Consider the following 19,004-nt stretch of genomic DNA (forward strand, 5'->3'; position numbering starts at 1 on the left):
CCTCTCACCCCCCTGTTCTCTGACCTTCTCTGTTCTAAGCCCCCATGTCTGTGCTTCCTCCGCAGGTCTACATGAATGCCGTTTGGCACGGCTGGGCCATCCCCATGTTCTTATTTTTAGCCATCCTGCGCCTGTCACTCAATTACCTCATTGCCAGGTACACGTGGGCTCGTTGCCCGGGTTTTCCACAACCCCTCGGACCCCCGGCCCCGTCACTTTAAGCCAGGGACTTGTGTTAGCGCTCGCCTAAGCAACTGAACTGCACAGCCCAGAAACCGGTGCCGGGCCTCGGGCCTCCTGGGGCGCCCCTGGCGGGACCGTGGCTCTCCCAGAAGGCTCCCACTGGTCGTCCCCGCACTGAGTGTGCACTCCTTCTGCGACGGGGCTCGCTGCCAGGGCCGGAGCTGGGCTCCTCCTTCGGGTCCCGCGGCGGGAGCCGCCGGGCTGGCCCTCCCCGGGCTCAGAGGCTGCGGGTCCCTTCGGGTGGCAGCGGGAGCCCTGCTCGAGGGTCCTGGATGTCGGCTCCTTTCCTGGTCACCCGGAGCGGCCTCCCGGGCTGGGGGACGAGGTTTAGGCCGGGCCCTTCCCGGGACCTTGGAGCTGCGGCTGGGGGGGGCTCTGCAGACCAGGAGCGACCTGGGCGGCCTGTGGCTAGGGATCTGAGAACAGAAAGTCAGCATATGGGGGCTGAGAGGGACGTCCCAGGTCACCTCACCCCGCCTGCCGCCCCGTGGGGGAGCCCCCAGCTCGGCGGGAGTGTAGAATCCAGAAGGGAAGCTTGGCCCTTGCTCGGGTTCGTGGATTCTGAGGAACCTCGCATGTCAGGGCCAGGCAGGGCCTTTGAATAGAGCGTGTGAGAGATGAGACCCTCGGGGCTGGAAGAGGCTGGGAACCTGGAGTGTCGGTGCTGGGAGGGGGCCGAGAGACTGCCCGCGATCCCCCATTTAGAGCAGGGGCGACCTCGAAGGCCCACTGTACAGAGCAGGGGACTGAGGCTGGGTGGAACTCGGCCGGCAGGGCCCCCTTAGGGTGTCCGGGCTTCCAGAGGGGGACTGGGCCTTTCAGGCCGGCGGCTCTCACCGACCCCGGCCTCACGGGCCTTTCTCCCTTTGTGTCTTGAAAGGGGCTGGCGGATCCAGTGGAGCATCGTGCCTGAAGTGTCCGAGGTCGTGGTGAGTTCCCTGCCCGGCCTCGTAGGAATGGGGCTTTCTTCCTTCTGGTGTCCTTCAGTGCGGGGTCTCCCCCATGTCCTGAGAGTCCCACCTCTGTGGCTGTGGGCAGGGAGGGGGCCGGCCTAGAACACGGGAGGTCAAGCCGAACCCTTCCCGGGGCCAGTAAGGAGCCCCTGACGGTCTCTGAGCGGCAGAGTAACTCGAGCTGCTTTCGGGGAGCTAGGCAGGCCGTGCTGACTCACCCCCGCGTTCCCTTTCTCCTCCTCCCCCTGCACCTCCAGGAACCTCCCAAGGAAGACCTGACAGTGTCAGAAAAGTTCCAGCTGGTGCTGGACGTGGCCCAGAAGGCCCAGGTAGGCCTCTTGCTTTGTCTCTGCTGCGGAGGGCAGGTGGGGGCTGGGGCTGCCCCTGAGGCCTCAGCCCATGCTGCCCACCCCGGCCCATGCCGGCCTCCCCTGCACATGCTAGCCAGGCAGCCCTACCCTCCAGTGCTGGTCATTCCCAGTGGGGGGGGTCCGCACAGGCACTGCTTTTCAGGAGGGAGAAGCCAAATGAATCCCATTACCAGCCAGCCGGCGTGGCTCAGGGCAGCCAGGCGGCACGGGGACTGGCGCTTGGCCCCTGCCATCAAGAAGCCCCGAACCCCCCCCCGGGCTCGGCCGCCTGGTCACCAGGTGACCCTGAGCGAGTTTCTGAGCCGTATCTAACCCGTGCGGAGATCCCGGTCAGCCCTGGGCCGGCGTGGGGAAATGCATGGGAGCGGTGGATATGCCGCCATCGTTACTCAGGCCCACGTTCTGGGTGCGGGGGTGTAGAGTCCCAAGTGGAGGCGCCCTGCCCGAGGCTCCCTGGTGAGGGTCCTCTGTGCTCCTGGAACCCCCTTTCTGACCCGCGCAGGAAAGGCCTCTGGGCCTCCCTTATGTCCCTAAAGGCTCCCAGGGCACCGCCCTCGGCCAGGAGGCCGGGGGCATTGGCTGGTCACCCTGGCTAACCCTGAACCTGGGGGAGAATCTGGGGGAAGTTTGGAGACAGCCGTCCCCGGGGAGGTGCGCGCTCGCGCTCCGTCCCCCAGCACTCTCGTGTTTTGGAGGTCGCCCAATGGGACTCCTTCTATTCTTGGTTTTAGAATCTGTTTGGGAAGATGGCTGACATCTTGGAGAAGATTAAGAAGTGAGTAGGATGGGGAAGAGAGGACTGAGGAGAGAGGACAGAGGGAGGGAGGACAGAGAGAGAGGGAGGGCCCTGTGGGTGGAGGAAGGATTAAGGAAGAGGGAAGAAGAAGGCCCTGGGGGGAGGAGAGATGGAGGAGGGAGGACCAAGGATGAAGGAGGAGGGAGCAGGAAGGAGGATCATGGATGGAAGGGAAGAGGGAGGCCTGGGGGAGGAGGGCTGCCCCACTACTTCACACCCTCCTCGTCCCTCCAGCTTGTTCATGTGGGTCCAGCCAGAGATCACCCAGAAGCTCTACATCGCACTGTGGGCGGCGTTCCTGGCCTCCTGCTTCTTCCCCTACAGGATCGTGGGGCTCATGATGGGTAACTCCGCGGCTCCCTCTTGCCAGCCGGGGCTTGGACGGAGGCGGGTCCGGGGCGGCAGAGCCAGGCTGGCTCTCACTGTCTGTGCCTGGGGCCGGGCCGGGCCTCCCTCTGAGGCGCTGGCCTCCTTCGCTGCAGAGTGGGCGCCCGTGGCTGGGCCGTGAGGGGGCTCTGGGGTTCCCTGTCCCCAGCGGGACAGCAGCAGGTGGACGGCCGCCCCTTCATCGGCCCTGGCTGACCCGGCCTGTCCCTGGGGGGGGTTTGCTCCTTTCCCTCGGGGTAAATCAGTCCTAGAGGTTTGTAAAGCGTGTGCCCGGCGGCCTTGGCCGGGCAGGACTGGAGCCAGCGCCCTCCATTCTTCTGAGGCCGTGGGGGTGGGGGGAGCGACCCTGCTCTGGGCCATGGCTGACGCCCCTCCCGTGCCTTTGCAGGCCTTTATGCGGGCATCAAGTTTTTCCTGATCGACTTCATCTTCAAACGCTGCCCCCGTCTCCGAGCCAAGTACGACACCCCCTACATAATCTGGACCAGCCTGCCCACGGACCCCCAGCTCAAGGAGCGCTCAGCCGCCACCGTGGCCAGGAGGGTGCGTGAGTCGGCCAGCTCGGGCCTCCCCGGGGCCATGGCTCACGAGCACGTGGCAGACGGCGGGTAGCCCCCTGCTGGGGTGGCCGGGGGAGGGAGGACCCCACCAGGGACGCCGTGGCCACTCTGAGCCACAGCAGAGATCCGGGGCCTGTGGCCAGTCCCTTTGGAGAGGCCCCCGGCCATACGAGGATCTGTCCCTGGCCATCCCGGCGGGCTCTCAGGCCTCCAGGGCCCCCAGAGGAGCACACAGGGGGAGACACTGGGTGGGGGGGCGCCCGCCTCTGACGGACGGACTGCCTGCCTTTGCAGCTGCAGACCACGTCCTCCAGGAGCTACGTGGGCGCCAGTGCCCCAGCGGGCCTGAGCAGAGATGAAGACACCGGGCGCTTCCATGGGACCAAAAAGGGCAACTTCCACGAGATCTTTAACTTGACAGAAAACGAGCGGCCGCTGGCAGGTACTTCCTAAAGTCACCCTGAGGGGCAGGGAGTGATGAGAGTGCGGGGAGGAGGCCTGTCTGGGGACTTGGCTGCTTCTCTCGCACCAGTCACACGTCCTCCCCATGCTGCCCATGCCCTTATTGTGCCCTTCCTCACGCCTGGGAGGCCCTTAGGGGAACGGGCAGCCATAGCCTGACCTCGGGCCCCACGCCCCGAGTTACCCAGGCCGGCGCCCTCACCAGGCAGATGACCACACCAAGGCCAGAGAAAGGCCGGGGTCTCGCGTTCTGCTCCTGCCTGCCTGCCCAGCCCTGAAGCTGAGGGGGTGCTGGGCACACAGGGGAGAGGGGGGCCTGAAGGATTGAGCCCCGCTGCTTCCCCTGTAGTGTGTGAAAATGGCTGGCGGTGCTGCCTGATCAACAGGGACCGCAAGATGCCCACAGACTACATCCGCAACGGGGTGCTCTACGTGACCGAGAAGTGAGCCTGGGCTCCCGTCGGTGGGGGGTGGGGGGGTGGGGGGGCCTGCGCTGGGGGGTCGGGGCCTCCAGCCCGTGCTCACTCGCTGGGGGCGGGGGCTGGTGTCTGAGGGAACAACCAGGCCTTCAGCGGGCAGAGGCTGGGAGTCGCCCGCTTTGGCCCACTCGGAGCGGAGGAGCTCCCCCCCTTCCTCTGGGGGTCTCCTCCACCTTCTTTCTTCCCTTTCAGTTATTTATGCTTTGAGAGCTCCAAGTCTGGCTCCTCTAAGAGGAACAAGGTCATCAGGCTGACGGACATCACAGATATTCAGAAGGTGCGGCCCTGGCGGGGTGTCATGGGCCCTAGGGGCTGGGCCATTAGTGGGGGCAGGGCCCTTCTTGGCTCGGGCATCCCTGTCAGTCCTCCCCTTCCTGCTGGCCTCCATCTCTCTCCTGAAAAGATTCTTTGCCAAGTTCCCCAGGCCGGGGCAGGGAAGGAGGGGGCTGGTCCTGGCCGTGTCCCCTAGTCTTTACCCCCAACCCTGTCCATCCAGGGCTCCTTCCCCAAAGGCACCTCTGGCCCGCCTCCATTGCTCCCTTTTCCATCCCAGCCACACTGGGCCGAACAGCCTCCTTGCCTCCACTTCTCCTGCCGCCCCCTTCTCTGTGTCCCCTCCTGTGCCCAGCCTTTCTCTCCCGAGCAGCCTGTCTGCCTGTGGCCAGCCCTGCGGCCCTGTCTCCCTCCTCCCGCCTGCCTCTCCTGGCCTCCCCCCAGGCCCTCTCGGGCCCCTGGGCCCCTTTGCGTCCCACACTGTCCTACCCTCGGCTCCCCGGGCCGTCCCAGTCCCACGGCGCCGGCTCCTTCTCCCAGGCTCTCTGCTGGGGCGGCCCCTGGCCCTGCTGTTCCTGCCTCAAGCTTGTGCTTTAACAGGGGGGTCGGTGTGCACGGCGGGGGGCAGGGGCTGCTCCCAGGATTCAGGGTCATCATCCTTTTATTTCCCGGCCCATGTGGCTCCAAGGCCCTCTCCCCGTGGGCCCCAAAAGGCTGCCACCGTTGTTATAATTCCCGGATGATTGGGGGTTCCTCCGGCCCTGGGGGCGGGCAGCTCCCCAAGCCCCGGCCCCTCACTGGGCCCTGGAGGGTGGGTTGGGTTCCCGGCTGGGGGGTCCGGGCCCAGTCACAGGGCGCTTTGTCTTCCAGTACAAGGTCCTCTCTGTCCTCCCGGGATCCGGCATGGGAATCGCGGTGTCCACACCGTCCACCCAGAAGGTGAGAGGCCCCTTCTGGAGCCCTGGGGGGGTCAGCGCGGCCCCAGGGACCGGCATGGCTGGGGGAGGGCTGAGGGACAGCCCATCTGGGCGCCCGGCTTCCCCCTCCCAGGCCCGCTGCTCCCTCTCGCTCCCCCCTGCTGCGGGGAGGGGGTGGCTCCAGCCCTCCTTCGTCCCGTGTCTGCGTTTCTTGGACCACAAGGGGCCCCAGCACTATTGCTGTCTCAGTCCAAAAGCTTACGCTACCATGCCCCAACATGCTCAGCCCCCAGCCCTAGACTCCCAGAAGAGTAGAGCTTCAGGGGAGCCTAGAAGAGAGGTGTCAGAGAGGGAGGGGCCTGAGAACAGGGAGTGTCAGAGGGGGAGGGGCCTGAGAACAGGGGGTGTCAGAGAGGGAGGGGGCCTGAGAACAGGGGGTGTCAAAGCTGGGAGGGGCCTGAGAACAGGGAGTGTCAGAGGGGGAGGGGCCTGAGAACAGGGGGTGTCAGAGGGGGAGGGGCCTGAGAACAGGGGGTGTCAGAGAGGGAGGGGCCTGAGAACAGGGGGTGTCAGAGGGGGAGGGGCCTGAGAACAGGGAGTGTCAGAGGGGGAGGGGCCTGAGAACAGGGGGTGTCAGAGAGGGAGGGGCCTGAGAACAGGGGGTGTCAAAGCTGGGAGGGGCCTGAGAACAGGGAGTGTCAGAGGGGGAGGGGCCTGAGAACAGGGGGTGTCAGAGGGGGAGGGGCCTGAGAACAGGGGGTGTCAGAGAGGGAGGGGCCTGAGAACAGGGGGTGTCAGAGGGGGAGGGGCCTGAGAACAGGGGGTGTCAGAGGGGGAGGGGCCTGAGAACAGGGGGTGTCAGAGAGGGAGGGGCCTGAGAACAGGGGGTGTCAAAGCTGGGAGGGGCCTGAGAACAGGGAGTGTCAGAGGGGGAGGGGCCTGAGAACAGGGGGTGTCAGAGGGGGAGGGGCCTGAGAACAGGGGGTGTCAGAGAGGGAGGGGCCTGAGAACAGGGGGTGTCAGAGGGGGAGGGGCCTGAGAACAGGGAGTGTCAGAGGGGGAGGGGCCTGAGAACAGGGGGTGTCAGAGAGGGAGGGGCCTGAGAACAGGGGGTGTCAAAGCTGGGAGGGGCCTGAGAACAGGGAGTGTCAGAGGGGGAGGGGCCTGAGAACAGGGGGTGTCAGAGGGGGAGGGGCCTGAGAACAGGGGGTGTCAGAGAGGGAGGGGCCTGAGAACAGGGGGTGTCAGAGGGGGAGGGGCCTGAGAACAGGGGGTGTCAGAGAGGGAGGGGCCTGAGAACAGGGGGTGTCAAAGCTGGGAGGGGCCTGAGAACAGGGGGTGTCAGAGAGGGAGGGGCCTGAGAACAGGGGGTGTCAGAGAAGGAGGGGCCTGAGAACAGGGGGTGTCAGAGCTGGGAGGGGCCTGAGAACAGGGGGTGTCAAAGCTGGGAGGGGCCTGAGAACAGGGGGTGTCAGAGAGGGAGGGGCCTGAGAACAGGGGGTGTCAGAGGGGGAGGGGCCTGAGAACAGGGGGTGTCAAAGCTGGGAGGGGCCTGAGAACAGGGGGTGTCAGAGGGGGAGGGGCCTGAGAACAGGGGGTGTCAGAGCTGGGAGGGGCCTGAGAACAGGGGATGTCAGAGAGGGAGGGGCCTGAGAACAGGGGGTGTCAGAGGGGGAGGGGCCTGAGAACAGGGGGTGTCAGAGGGGGAGGGGCCTGAGAACAGGGGGTGTCAGAGCTGGGAGGGGCCTGAGAACAGGGGGTGTCAGAGAGGGAGGGGCCTGAGAACAGGGGGTGTCAGAGAGGGAGGGGCCTGAGAACAGGGGGTGTCAGAGGGGGAGGGGCCTGAGAACAGGGGGTGTCAAAGCTGGGAGGGGCCTGAGAACAGGGGGTGTCAGAGGGGGAGGGGCCTGAGAACAGGGGGTGTCAGAGGGGGAGGGGCCTGAGAACAGGGGGTGTCAGAGAAAGAGGGGCCTGAGAACAGGGGGTGTCAGAGAGGGAGGGGCCTGAGAACAGGGGGTGTCAGAGAGGGAGGGGCCTGAGAACAGGGGGTGTCAGAGGGGGAGGGGCCTGAGAACAGGGGGTGTCAAAGCTGGGAGGGGCCTGAGAACAGGGGGTGTCAGAGCTGGGAGGGGCCTGAGAACAGGGGGTGTCAGAGGGGGAGGGGCCTGAGAACAGGGGGTGTCAGAGGGGGAGGGGCCTGAGAACAGGGGGTGTCAGAGAAAGAGGGGCCTGAGAACAGGGGGTGTCAGAGAGGGAGGGGCCTGAGAACAGGGGGTGTCAGAGAGGGAGGGGCCTGAGAACAGGGGGTGTCAGAGGGGGAGGGGCCTGAGAACAGGGGGTGTCAGAGGGGGAGGGGCCTGAGAACAGGGGGTGTCAAAGCTGGGAGGGGCCTGAGAACAGGGGGTGTCAGAGCTGGGAGGGGCCTGAGAACAGGGGGTGTCAGAGGGGGAGGGGCCTGAGAACAGGGGGTGTCAGAGAGGGAGGGGCCTGAGAACAGGGGGTGTCAGAGGGGGAGGGGCCTGAGAACAGGGGGTGTCAGAGCTGGGAGGGGCCTGAGAACAGGGGGTGTCAGAGAGGGAGGGGCCTGAGAACAGGGGGTGTCAGAGAGGGAGGGGCCTGAGAACAGGGGGTGTCAAAGCTGGGAGGGGCCTGAGAACAGGGGGTGTCAGAGGGGGAGGGGCCTGAGAACAGGGGGTGTCAGAGGGGGAGGGGCCTGAGAACAGGGGGTGTCAGAGAAAGAGGGGCCTGAGAACAGGGGGTGTCAGAGAGGGAGGGGCCTGAGAACAGGGGGTGTCAGAGAGGGAGGGGCCTGAGAACAGGGGGTGTCAGAGCTGGGAGGGGCCTGAGAACAGGGGGTGTCAGAGCTGGGAGGGGCCTGAGAACAGGGGGTGTCAGAGGGGGAGGGGCCTGAGAACAGGGGGTGTCAGAGGGGGAGGGGCCTGAGAACAGGGAGTGTCAGAGAGGGAGGGGCCTGAGAACAGGGGGTGTCAAAGCTGGGAGGGGCCTGAGAACAGGGGGTGTCAGAGGGGGAGGGGCCTGAGAACAGGGGGTGTCAGAGGGGGAGGGGCCTGAGAACAGGGGGTGTCAGAGAAAGAGGGGCCTGAGAACAGGGGGTGTCAGAGAGGGAGGGGCCTGAGAACAGGGGGTGTCAGAGAGGGAGGGGCCTGAGAACAGGGGGTGTCAGAGGGGGAGGGGCCTGAGAACAGGGGGTGTCAAAGCTGGGAGGGGCCTGAGAACAGGGGGTGTCAGAGCTGGGAGGGGCCTGAGAACAGGGGGTGTCAGAGGGGGAGGGGCCTGAGAACAGGGGGTGTCAGAGGGGGAGGGGCCTGAGAACAGGGGGTGTCAGAGAAAGAGGGGCCTGAGAACAGGGGGTGTCAGAGAGGGAGGGGCCTGAGAACAGGGGGTGTCAGAGAGGGAGGGGCCTGAGAACAGGGGGTGTCAGAGGGGGAGGGGCCTGAGAACAGGGGGTGTCAAAGCTGGGAGGGGCCTGAGAATAGGGGGTGTCAGAGCTGGGAGGGGCCTGAGAACAGGGGGTGTCAGAGGGGGAGGGGCCTGAGAACAGGGGGTGTCAGAGAGGGAGGGGCCTGAGAACAGGGGGTGTCAGAGGGGGAGGGGCCTGAGAACAGGGGGTGTCAGAGCTGGGAGGGGCCTGAGAACAGGGGGTGTCAGAGAGGGAGGGGCCTGAGAACAGGGGGTGTCAGAGAGGGAGGGGCCTGAGAACAGGGGGTGTCAAAGCTGGGAGGGGCCTGAGAACAGGGGGTGTCAGAGGGGGAGGGGCCTGAGAACAGGGGGTGTCAGAGGGGGAGGGGCCTGAGAACAGGGGGTGTCAGAGAAAGAGGGGCCTGAGAACAGGGGGTGTCAGAGAGGGAGGGGCCTGAGAACAGGGGGTGTCAGAGAGGGAGGGGCCTGAGAACAGGGGGTGTCAGAGCTGGGAGGGGCCTGAGAACAGGGGGTGTCAGAGGGGGAGGGGCCTGAGAACAGGGGGTGTCAGAGCTGGGAGGGGCCTGAGAACAGGGGGTGTCAGAGAGGGAGGGGCCTGAGAACAGGGGGTGTCAGAGAGGGAGGGGCCTGAGAACAGGGGGTGTCAAAGCTGGGAGGGGCCTGAGAACAGGGGGTGTCAGAGGGGGAGGGGCCTGAGAACAGGGGGTGTCAGAGGGGGAGGGGCCTGAGAACAGGGGGTGTCAGAGAAAGAGGGGCCTGAGAACAGGGGGTGTCAGAGAGGGAGGGGCCTGAGAACAGGGGGTGTCAGAGAGGGAGGGGCCTGAGAACAGGGGGTGTCAGAGGGGGAGGGGCCTGAGAACAGGGGGTGTCAAAGCTGGGAGGGGCCTGAGAACAGGGGGTGTCAGAGCTGGGAGGGGCCTGAGAACAGGGGGTGTCAGAGGGGGAGGGGCCTGAGAACAGGGGGTGTCAGAGGGGGAGGGGCCTGAGAACAGGGGGTGTCAGAGAAAGAGGGGCCTGAGAACAGGGGGTGTCAGAGAGGGAGGGGCCTGAGAACAGGGGGTGTCAGAGAGGGAGGGGCCTGAGAACAGGGGGTGTCAGAGGGGGAGGGGCCTGAGAACAGGGGGTGTCAAAGCTGGGAGGGGCCTGAGAACAGGGGGTGTCAGAGCTGGGAGGGGCCTGAGAACAGGGGGTGTCAGAGGGGGAGGGGCCTGAGAACAGGGGGTGTCAGAGAGGGAGGGGCCTGAGAACAGGGGGTGTCAGAGGGGGAGGGGCCTGAGAACAGGGGGTGTCAGAGCTGGGAGGGGCCTGAGAACAGGGGGTGTCAGAGAGGGAGGGGCCTGAGAACAGGGGGTGTCAGAGAGGGAGGGGCCTGAGAACAGGGGGTGTCAAAGCTGGGAGGGGCCTGAGAACAGGGGGTGTCAGAGGGGGAGGGGCCTGAGAACAGGGGGTGTCAGAGGGGGAGGGGCCTGAGAACAGGGGGTGTCAGAGAAAGAGGGGCCTGAGAACAGGGGGTGTCAGAGAGGGAGGGGCCTGAGAACAGGGGGTGTCAGAGAGGGAGGGGCCTGAGAACAGGGGGTGTCAGAGCTGGGAGGGGCCTGAGAACAGGGGGTGTCAGAGGGGGAGGGGCCTGAGAACAGGGGGTGTCAGAGGGGGAGGGGCCTGAGAACAGGGAGTGTCAGAGGGGGAGGGGCCTGAGAACAGGGGGTGTCAGAGAGGGAGGGGCCTGAGAACAGGGGGTGTCAGAGAAGGAGGGGCCTGAGAACAGGGGGTGTCAGAGAGGGAGGGGCCTGAGAACAACATCTGGGCTGGGAAGGGCTTAGAATAAGGATCTTGGGGACAGAGCTCAGAGGAGCCAAGTCCCTTTACCTGTCTGCCTCAGTTTACCTATCTGAGGGATGGGGAGGGTAATGCCCCCAGGGTTGTTGTGGGAGATCCCCTTTGGTAGGTGCTTTGCCCACTCCCAGATACCGTGGAGGTCTCGGCGCCGCTCCTGGGCAGCTGAGATGTCGGGCACCAGGACTCGATGTCCCCTCTGGCCCAGCCTCTGTGACCCAGCGGGATCCCCAGGTCTCCGCTTTCCGCGGTTTACGATGGAGGCTCTGGCTCCAAAGGAGCATTTGAATGAGGGTGGGCCGCGGCCCTCTGCCCAGTTGGCCCAAATGGAAGCAGATTCTGCGCCCCCGTTCTCCCGGTCTGGGAACAGGGATGGGAGCGGGGCCTGGCTTCCGGAGCGGCTCCTTTCCCGGGACAGTGGCGGCCCTCGGTGGCTCCGACCCTGACCTGTTGCTTTCCTCGCAGCCCCTCGTGTTCGGTGCCATGGTCCACAGGGATGAAGCGTTTGAGACCATCTTCGGGCAGTACGTGAAGATCACGTCCGCGGCAGCGTCCGGTAGCGACAGCTAGTGGTGACCCCGGGGCCGCCGGGACCCTCCTCTTTTAAATGACTCTGGCAGTGAAAGTGACCAGTCATCTCATGATCTCCTTGGCAATAACGCCCCCGGCCCCGGGGCCCCATCCCACGTCCCGACCCTCGGTCCCGTCGTTGGTCTGCAGCATCTGCGAGAGAGGCGGTGAGAGGCCGTGGGCCGACCTCGCACACGGAACGCTGTTCATGTCAGCTCGCGGGGTGTGAGCCGGAGGGGAGGTCCCAGCGTCCTGATCGTCGTGTCCGGCTCCGTCAGGGCCCACCGTCGCAGAGCATCCGGAGGCCCGCGGGCCCTGGCCGCTGCCCTCGGGGACGCCGACCCATCCCTTCAGGCCCTGATCGGGTGCAGCCGTTTTGGGTTCTTCGCTGAGGTTGACGGAGAAGAACTGGAAGAGTTGGGATTGGAGGAGAATGGGGACGAGGGAAACTGTGCCTCCAACTCCATGGCCTCCAGCCCAGGAGACCCTGGGAACATTTCCTCCTGACTTCCCTGGATGCTTTAAAGGGGCATCCCGTGGAAGGCCCTATGAGCCCTGAGAAGTGCCCCCTTTTCCGGCCCTTTACCAAAATGGCCTCCTCTCCTTTACCCCAGCTCCATGTTTGCTTTCTCTTTGGTGCCCCAGGAAGCCTGGCATGAGACCTGAGCAAATGGAATCTTCCCAAGTCAGAGCGGGGACCGGCGGTCCCTGGGAGTCGCCGGTGCCCTCGCACCGCTCTGTAGCGAGCCATCCAGAAGGTGCTACGGAGGGCTGGCCGGCCTTCTGGGCTTCTTGGTTCCTATGGCGACACTGAAAGGGCTTGGCAATGTAAGGTAGTTAAAATGTGTCTGACAACAGCTTGTTCTCCGAGCTGAGGCGGCTGGCCGGCTCCGAGACAATCCGGAGCTCTTCTCCACACAAGCCTGGCACTACCCCCGCCTTGCCAGTCAAGCCTCCGAGGACCCACATACTGTGAGAAAGGTGGCTTGGAGCCAGGCAGTGCCCTTTCATCCGCACAGTATTTCTAGGTCATGTTTGCAGTGTTGGAGTAGTGTGTGACGAGACCCCCTGACTGCTACCCAGGAGAGCTGGAGCAAACTTGTCCGGACCCCCCATCTTGATCCCTCTTCTCCGATCCATTCTGGAGGAAACATGTTTGTCCTGTAGAGGATTAGAAAGTGGGGATGGAAAAAAGCCCAGATGACCAGAACCCCCTCCCCCCCCCACTTTGAGCAGTGAGAACCCGGGCCAAGGGCTGGGCCCGCGCTCAGAATGAGAGGTCCCGGCTTATTTGTTCCTTAACCAGAACTCAGAGACGGTCTGAAGGCTTCAGAACCCAAGGGCACGGCCCCGTCTTCTGCTCCAAGTGAGGACCGTGCAAGAGATGTTCTTCGGAAGTCGCCCTCAGCCCAGGGATCTTGGGAAACAGTCATCATGGTAGACAGACCAGGAGTGTAGGGAACCACCAGGGCAGAGCAAGAAGCATCATGAGCTTTACGTCCGCACCGCTCCAGCCAGACCCCAGCCCTTCCGGCTCATCCTTCCTCCCCGGGTGTTTGTGAGAATTGCTTTTTGAAGATACAGATTCTATTTTTTACAGAGAGCAAGCTGTTTTTCTTATTTTTGTATCATTTTCAGATGGAATTTTTACCTTCGCTCTGATCATAATTTGCTGGTTCGGAGAAGAAATTGGGAGGCGGCCCTTCTTGCTTCCCTTTCCCGGCCCATGCAGCCTCCACCTCCGGGAGATGGGAAAAGCTTTGAGGATGGTTGGTTTCTGCCCCAAGGCCAGTGGGGGGATCCAGCTCGGGCTGGGCCAGATTGGGGTAGGAAGGAGTCACCACTTCAGGACCGGGCTCTCGGCAGGGCGAAGCCCCGACAGAACCGCCAGTAGTGACCAATGACCTAAACTTACAGCCTGTCGGCGTTTAGAGGCTGGGTTTCTTAGGTGCCGTGTCCAGCGGTCCTTCCTCTGTGTAGTTCCTCCGAGGCCCGTTCTTGGAGCCAAGAATCCCCCTTCCCTTCTCCCAGCCTAGGTCTGGGACCCTGACCCTCGTGACAAAGGCACAGCTGGAAGCCGAAGGACTCCGGGCGGCGGGGCTGCGCCCCCCAGACCTCTCCCCGCCGGCTCTGGCGGGATATTGTCAGGATATCGTGGGTGCCCCCAAGGGGGTTCCTTTGGCACAGCAGTCGGGCACAGCGGCGACCCTTACTGTTGGGGTCGGCCGCAGGTGTTTGCGGCAGAGTCCCACGGACTTCTTCGAGAGAAATGGGGTGGTTGAGTTGGAATTCCTTCCAAGGAGCAAGGGAGATGAAAACTGACCGCGTCGCCGCCAGGGGGCGCCCGCGAAGCTGCCGTCCCCGCCCCCTTCTTCCGGGCAGCCCGCTGGCTCTCGAGGGGCCCGTCCCTGGCCGCACAATGAGCCAGCAGCCAAGCCTTCTGCCGCGTCCGTGCGCACCGAGCTCCAGCGCCGGACCGGGAGGGGCGCGAGGGGGCGGGGTCTCCGCGCGGGCCCGGACCCGGGGCTCGGCATTTTCCCGTCCAAGTCCGAGTCTGTTTTGAACCTGTAAATACTCGTTCTCGAAGTCACTTTTGTTCGCCACAATTGTCCGAAGAACCGATGAGAACAAAATGGCCGTGACGTTTTTTAAGAAAATCTTGTTTGTTTAAGAAAAAGTCTTGTATAAATTATAATTTTTATTTAAATAAACCTAAACCGCTTTGTGCTAACAAGCTCGGCCTTTCACTGGCAGCCGGACGGCGAGACGCGGCGCCCTCTAGTGGGCGAAGCCGAGACCGTGGGAGGGACGCTCAGTCCGGGGGGGGGGGGGGGGAAGAGGAGGGGGGAGGCGAGAGCGGGGCCTGGCCGAGGGGCTCCTCCCCGGGAAGGCGGACCCCGAGTCCGGAAGGGCCCGGGAACCTCGGAGGCCGCCGGGGGCAGCCTGGCCGGGAGGGCCGAGGTGGCGGCCGCCATCCCCGCCCCGAGGAGCCTCACGGGAGAGGGAGGAGGGCGGCCGCGGGAGCCCGGGGCCGGCAGCACCTTCCGGGTCACGGCGGAATGAGGCTTTGTCCGCCCGCGAGGAGCTTCCGGTCTAACGGGGGGCTCTGAGGGGCGAAGGGAAACACTGGGCTCCCTCCGAGCTCCTGCTCCTGCCCCGGGGCCCAGGGCGGCTTCTGTGGTTCTTCCGGGCACCCGGGAGCCGCGGCCGCGTCGTGACCGCCCTTCTCCGGCGCGCGCATGCTTCTTCCTCGGTGGGATGTGGGCAGAGACACCCCGCGGCCGGCGGCTCCCCCCCGCCGGCACCTTAGTGAGAGCCAGCGGCGCCGGCGGAACCCTGCCGCGCTCCTGGGCCTCTGCTGGGGGCGGGAGGGGCCGGACCGGGAGCCCAGCTGCGGGGGGGAGGGGGGTGTCCTCCGCTGTCCCCGCTGTTTCTCCCTGTCTCCTCTCTGGCCCCCTTCTGTCTCTGTCTCTGTCTCTCTCTGTCTCTCTCTGTCTCTGTCTCTGTCTCTGTCTCTCTCTCTGTCTCTCTGTCTCTCTCTGTCTGTCTGTCTCTCTGTCTGTCTCTCTGTCTCTCTCTCTGTCTCTGTCTCTCTGTCTCTGTCTCTCTCTCTGTCTCTGTCTCTCTGTCTCTGTCTCTCTCTCTGTCTCTGTCTCTCTGTCTCTGTCTTTCTCTCTGTCTCTGTCTCTGTCTCTTTCTCTGTCTCTCTTTCCTCTGTCTGTCTCTCTCTGTCTCTGTCTCTCTGTCTGTCTCTGTCTCTCTGTCTCTCTCTGTCTCTGTCTTTCTGTCTCTGTCTGTCTCTCTGTCTCTGTCTCTCTGTCTCTCTCTGTCTCTGTCTTTCTCTCTGTCTCTGTCTTTCTCTCTGTCTCTGTCTCTGTCTCTGTCTCTCTCTCTCTCTCTGTCTCTGTCTCTCTGTGTCCCTGTCTCTCTTTGTCTCTGTCTCTCTCTGTCTCTCAATGTCTCTGTCTCTCTGTCTCTCTCTGTCTCTGAATCTCTTTCTGTCTCTCTCTGTCTCTGTCTCTCTCTGTCGTTCTCTCTCTCTCTCTCTCTCTCTCTCTCTCTCTCTCTCTCTCTCTTTGTCTCTGTCTCTCTGTCTCTCTCTCTCTCTGTCTCTCTCTGTCTCTGTCCCTGTCTCTCTCTGTCTCTGTCTCTGTCTGTCTCTCTCTGTCTGTCTGTCCCCCAATCAGAAGCCATTCCTAGGTGACAGGGCTTCACTACCCAGGGCAGAATTATTACCCTTCCAGCCCAGTCCTCAGTCCCACCCACCAGAGAGTGGCTTCTAGAGCTAATTAATCCATCATCTTCCCCTAATTGGCCAGATGTGGGCGCTAATTGCAGCCTAATATCCTCCTAATGGCTGGGACTAAGAGGTCACCATGCAGGCAGAAGCAGGAGGAGGAAGGCAGCTGGGTGGCTCCGGCAGGGACCACCAGGGGGCAGGGAGGACACGGACTCCTGGCCAGCCTCCTCCCTGACTCGGCGCTCCGGGGACTGTGCTGGCCAGGGGTGCATTTCTCAGGACGCTCACTCATGACCAGGTGACTTTGGGCAAGCTGCTTCCTTCCACAGTCCGGAGCTACGGTCCGGCAGTGATGATCTCGTGTAAATGATTTCTTCCGGTCTTTAAGGGATCTTTAAGTCCTCTCCCAGGAAAAGCTGAGAGTCTCTTCTGTTTTCCAAATATGTTTATGCATTATGTGTGAAGAGGTATTCCTTACCCCTAATAGGAATGAATGAGCCAAGAAGCATTCATTATGCACTTGACTATTGTTCCTAGAGTGAGACCAAGCCCTGGGGGCACAAATACAAAAGTCAGAGACTACATGTGGAATGCAACCCCTGACCACTGCTTCCTCCTCCAAAGCTGGGCTCTAAGGAGCTGAATGGCTTCTCCAGCCCAGCTTCTCCCACCAGCCTAATAAACAGAGTACAAGGAAGGGTGCAGAGGAAATCCTCGGGGGCCCCTGGGAAGGAATGGACAAAATCATCCATCTGCAGATTAATGTCAACAGAGCTCTAAAGGAACAGCCAAGAGAAATGTAAAGTGCGGCTCTTCAAAATTCTCCCCCAAATTCAAGTTTTTGTTTGGAAGGGTCAGAGAGACCTGGAAGATGCACATGAACAGATGCAGAGGAAGGGAGCTAAACCGGGAGAACAGCTGTATTGTGCCAACAGACAAAAGTGGGAACTCTGTTCAGTGACCAAGTACAATGCCAGGAAAGAAGGAAGTGACCCCCCCCCCCAATTCTGAAAGGGGAGAGGCTCAGGAGGAAGAATGAGGCAGACATTTCTGGACATGGTCACAGTGGATGTTTGGTTGCTTGACTACTGTGTGTATTTTTTGAAGGGTTTTGGAGGAAAGAGAGAAAGAAAGAAAAGAAGAGAGAAAGAAAGAAAGAAAAAGGGAGAGAAAGAGCAAGAAAGAAAGGAAGAGAGGAAACAAGGAAGAAAAAAAAGGATGAAGGAAGTTAAAATGAAGGGAGGAAGAGAAGGTGAGAGGGAGGAAGAAAGGGAAGGAGGAAAGAAGAAAGGAAGGAAAATAAAAAGAAAGGAAAGAAGGTGAAAGGGAAGGAGGAAAGGAGGAAAGAAAGAAGGAAGAAAAAAAAGGAAGATAAAAAAAGAAAGGAAGGAAGAAAGGAGGAAAGGAGGGAAAAGAAGAATAAGAAGAGAAAGAAAGGGAAGAAGACTGAAAGGAGAAAGAAAGGAACGGAGACAGAAGAGAAAGAAGCCTGTCACTGAGGCACTTTTCAAAAATTCATAGAAAAGAACAGAAGGAATTGGAGGCAAGCCAGACAGCTTGGAAATTTACATGATGCCTTTATCATTTATCATAAAAGAAAAACTAGCCGCCTCTTTTGTGTGTAATCCTCCCCTCCACTCCTCTGTATATACAGAAACACTCATTTTATTTGGGATTTTAATGTTTAAAAATCTCACCAGTGCCCTAACCTTAATATCCTAAGGTCTGATAGCTCACTTGACCAGTGAAGAGATCTGCTGTGGGAGCCGCTCTCTGTAGCCCAAATCTCCACCTTCGGATCACTCTTGTCTTGTGGCTCAGTTTTTTTCGTTGACCTAACATTCAAATAGACACAGCCCCAATCCCCTGGAGAGCAGGAGGGAGGCCTGGATTGCTGTCAGATGGGGAAGGGGCCGCCCTTTGGAGGTGGCCTTGGCAGGACGGTTTATCTGGGAGGAAGGCAGGCTGCCTACAGGATAAAACCCCAGGGAGTGTTAGCCTAGATGGGAAGTTGGGTTTTAGTGACTCTAACTGGGTCACACCCGAAGTTGCCCTATTTGCAGCCTGGTGGATGCTAATGACCTTATTAAAAACTCTGAAGTTGGGCCATAAGGGAGGAGGGAGAGAGGGAGAAAATATTAGAGCTAACTCAGCCTGGTACTCTCATTTTACTGATGAAGTGGCAGCCTGAGTCACCCAGTGTTAGCACAGTCAGGAAGGCAGAACGCTGGTGGGAAGGGGCTCCAGGGGCTGCTGGAGTTAGGGGAGGCAAGCTGGACCTCTGTCCTGCCAATAAGCTGTCCACATTGTGCCTTCAAGTCACAGGAAGCCTCTTTGGGACCAATAATTTGGCTGCACAGTTTCTGTTTCCTGCCGAGGTAGCTCTTCGCTGGGTGTAGATCCGCTGTTCCTGGTCCCTGAAGGGCTTGTGCATAGGCCGGTCTATGTGTTGCCTGAGGCCTAGAGCCCAGAAAACAGCAAAGGTGACGGTGGCTATATGATGGGTCTCCAATGGCCGCAGCCTGGACAGCATCGTCCATCGGGGACGTCCAGCTGGGGCTAGAAGAGGGTTTCTCTACAGACCAGAATGGTCCAGGGCGTGTGGACGGTCTCAGGACCCAGAACATCACTTGTCCTCAGCTGTGATGACCAGGGAGAGATTAGCTCAATCTGTGGCTAGAAGGGAACCCCCATTTTACAGAGGCTAAATGGAGGCTTGGGGAAAGCAAAGCCATGTGTCCATGTCACACTATGGGGAGTGTCAGACTTTGAACCCCTGCCCTGAGTCCAGTACTCTGTCCAGCGTACCTCTGTCCTGATTCATAGAGGAGACGGGAGAGGGAGGCAAATGTGAATTTTACACACATTCTGCCATGCAGCCCAGAGCCAGCACGTGTAGCTGGAACAGGCACTGCAGATGGTCCATCAGCTGGGTCTGGAAAGCCACAGGGAGAAGGCAGCCGCCTGGCTCGCCCTGGGGAAACCAGCCCACTCCTAATGGTTCCCAGCTGCTCCCTGTGGATCCCCTTCCCTTCCCATTGAAACATTTGTTCTTGGGATGATTGTGGATGGTTCCCCACCTTGGAACAAAATAGATCCTGAAGAAAACAAGGTTGTCAGTGGCCCAGAGGGTGCGGGGGTGGGGATAGCCTGGCACAGAAGTTGGGGGGGATGCCACTAGTGGTTGGGAGCAGGAGGGGCAGTGCCCAGGGAGGCTGAGAAGGCCGGCAGGTCAGGATGGAAATAGGTGAGGCTGGAGATGGTGAGCTTGGGGCTGGTTAGCCGGGCTTTTAGGGAAGGTCCCTTTGGCAGCAGCAGGGGTACAGAGCGGGTAGGAGGCACCAGGAGCAATTTGGAGGCTCTTGGGATAACCTGGAGGAGAGGAGCTGTGCAAATAGAGAGGGACCGATTCCAAAGCTGCTGATCCCAGCACCAAGTGGGATGAGGGGCTAAGGACAGAGGCCGGAAGGAAGGGGATG

At 61.7% G+C, this 19,004-nt stretch overlaps 1 protein-coding gene across 3 annotated transcripts in view; it reads left to right on the top strand.

Moving 5' to 3' along the window:
- Positions 1-14,016, top strand: part of GRAMD4 (GRAM domain containing 4) — an 87,080-nt gene extending 73,064 nt beyond the window's left edge. For all 3 annotated transcript variants that reach the window (XM_074272105.1, XM_074272106.1, XM_074272107.1), the window contains 11 exons: positions 66-157; positions 1,124-1,172; positions 1,454-1,525; positions 2,299-2,342; positions 2,598-2,707; positions 3,139-3,293; positions 3,605-3,752; positions 4,122-4,215; positions 4,444-4,528; positions 5,395-5,463; positions 11,181-14,016. In XM_074272105.1, coding sequence (XP_074128206.1) covers positions 66-157; positions 1,124-1,172; positions 1,454-1,525; positions 2,299-2,342; positions 2,598-2,707; positions 3,139-3,293; positions 3,605-3,752; positions 4,122-4,215; positions 4,444-4,528; positions 5,395-5,463; positions 11,181-11,285 — 1,023 coding nt within the window. In that variant the 3' untranslated portion in view covers positions 11,286-14,016. The remainder of the gene's footprint in view (positions 1-65; positions 158-1,123; positions 1,173-1,453; positions 1,526-2,298; positions 2,343-2,597; positions 2,708-3,138; positions 3,294-3,604; positions 3,753-4,121; positions 4,216-4,443; positions 4,529-5,394; positions 5,464-11,180) is intronic.
- The last annotated feature ends 4,988 nt before the right edge of the window (positions 14,017-19,004 follow it).

Source organism: Sminthopsis crassicaudata, chromosome 5 (genome assembly GCF_048593235.1).
Source record: "Sminthopsis crassicaudata isolate SCR6 chromosome 5, ASM4859323v1, whole genome shotgun sequence".
NCBI classification, from domain to species: Eukaryota; Metazoa; Chordata; class Mammalia; order Dasyuromorphia; family Dasyuridae; genus Sminthopsis; species Sminthopsis crassicaudata.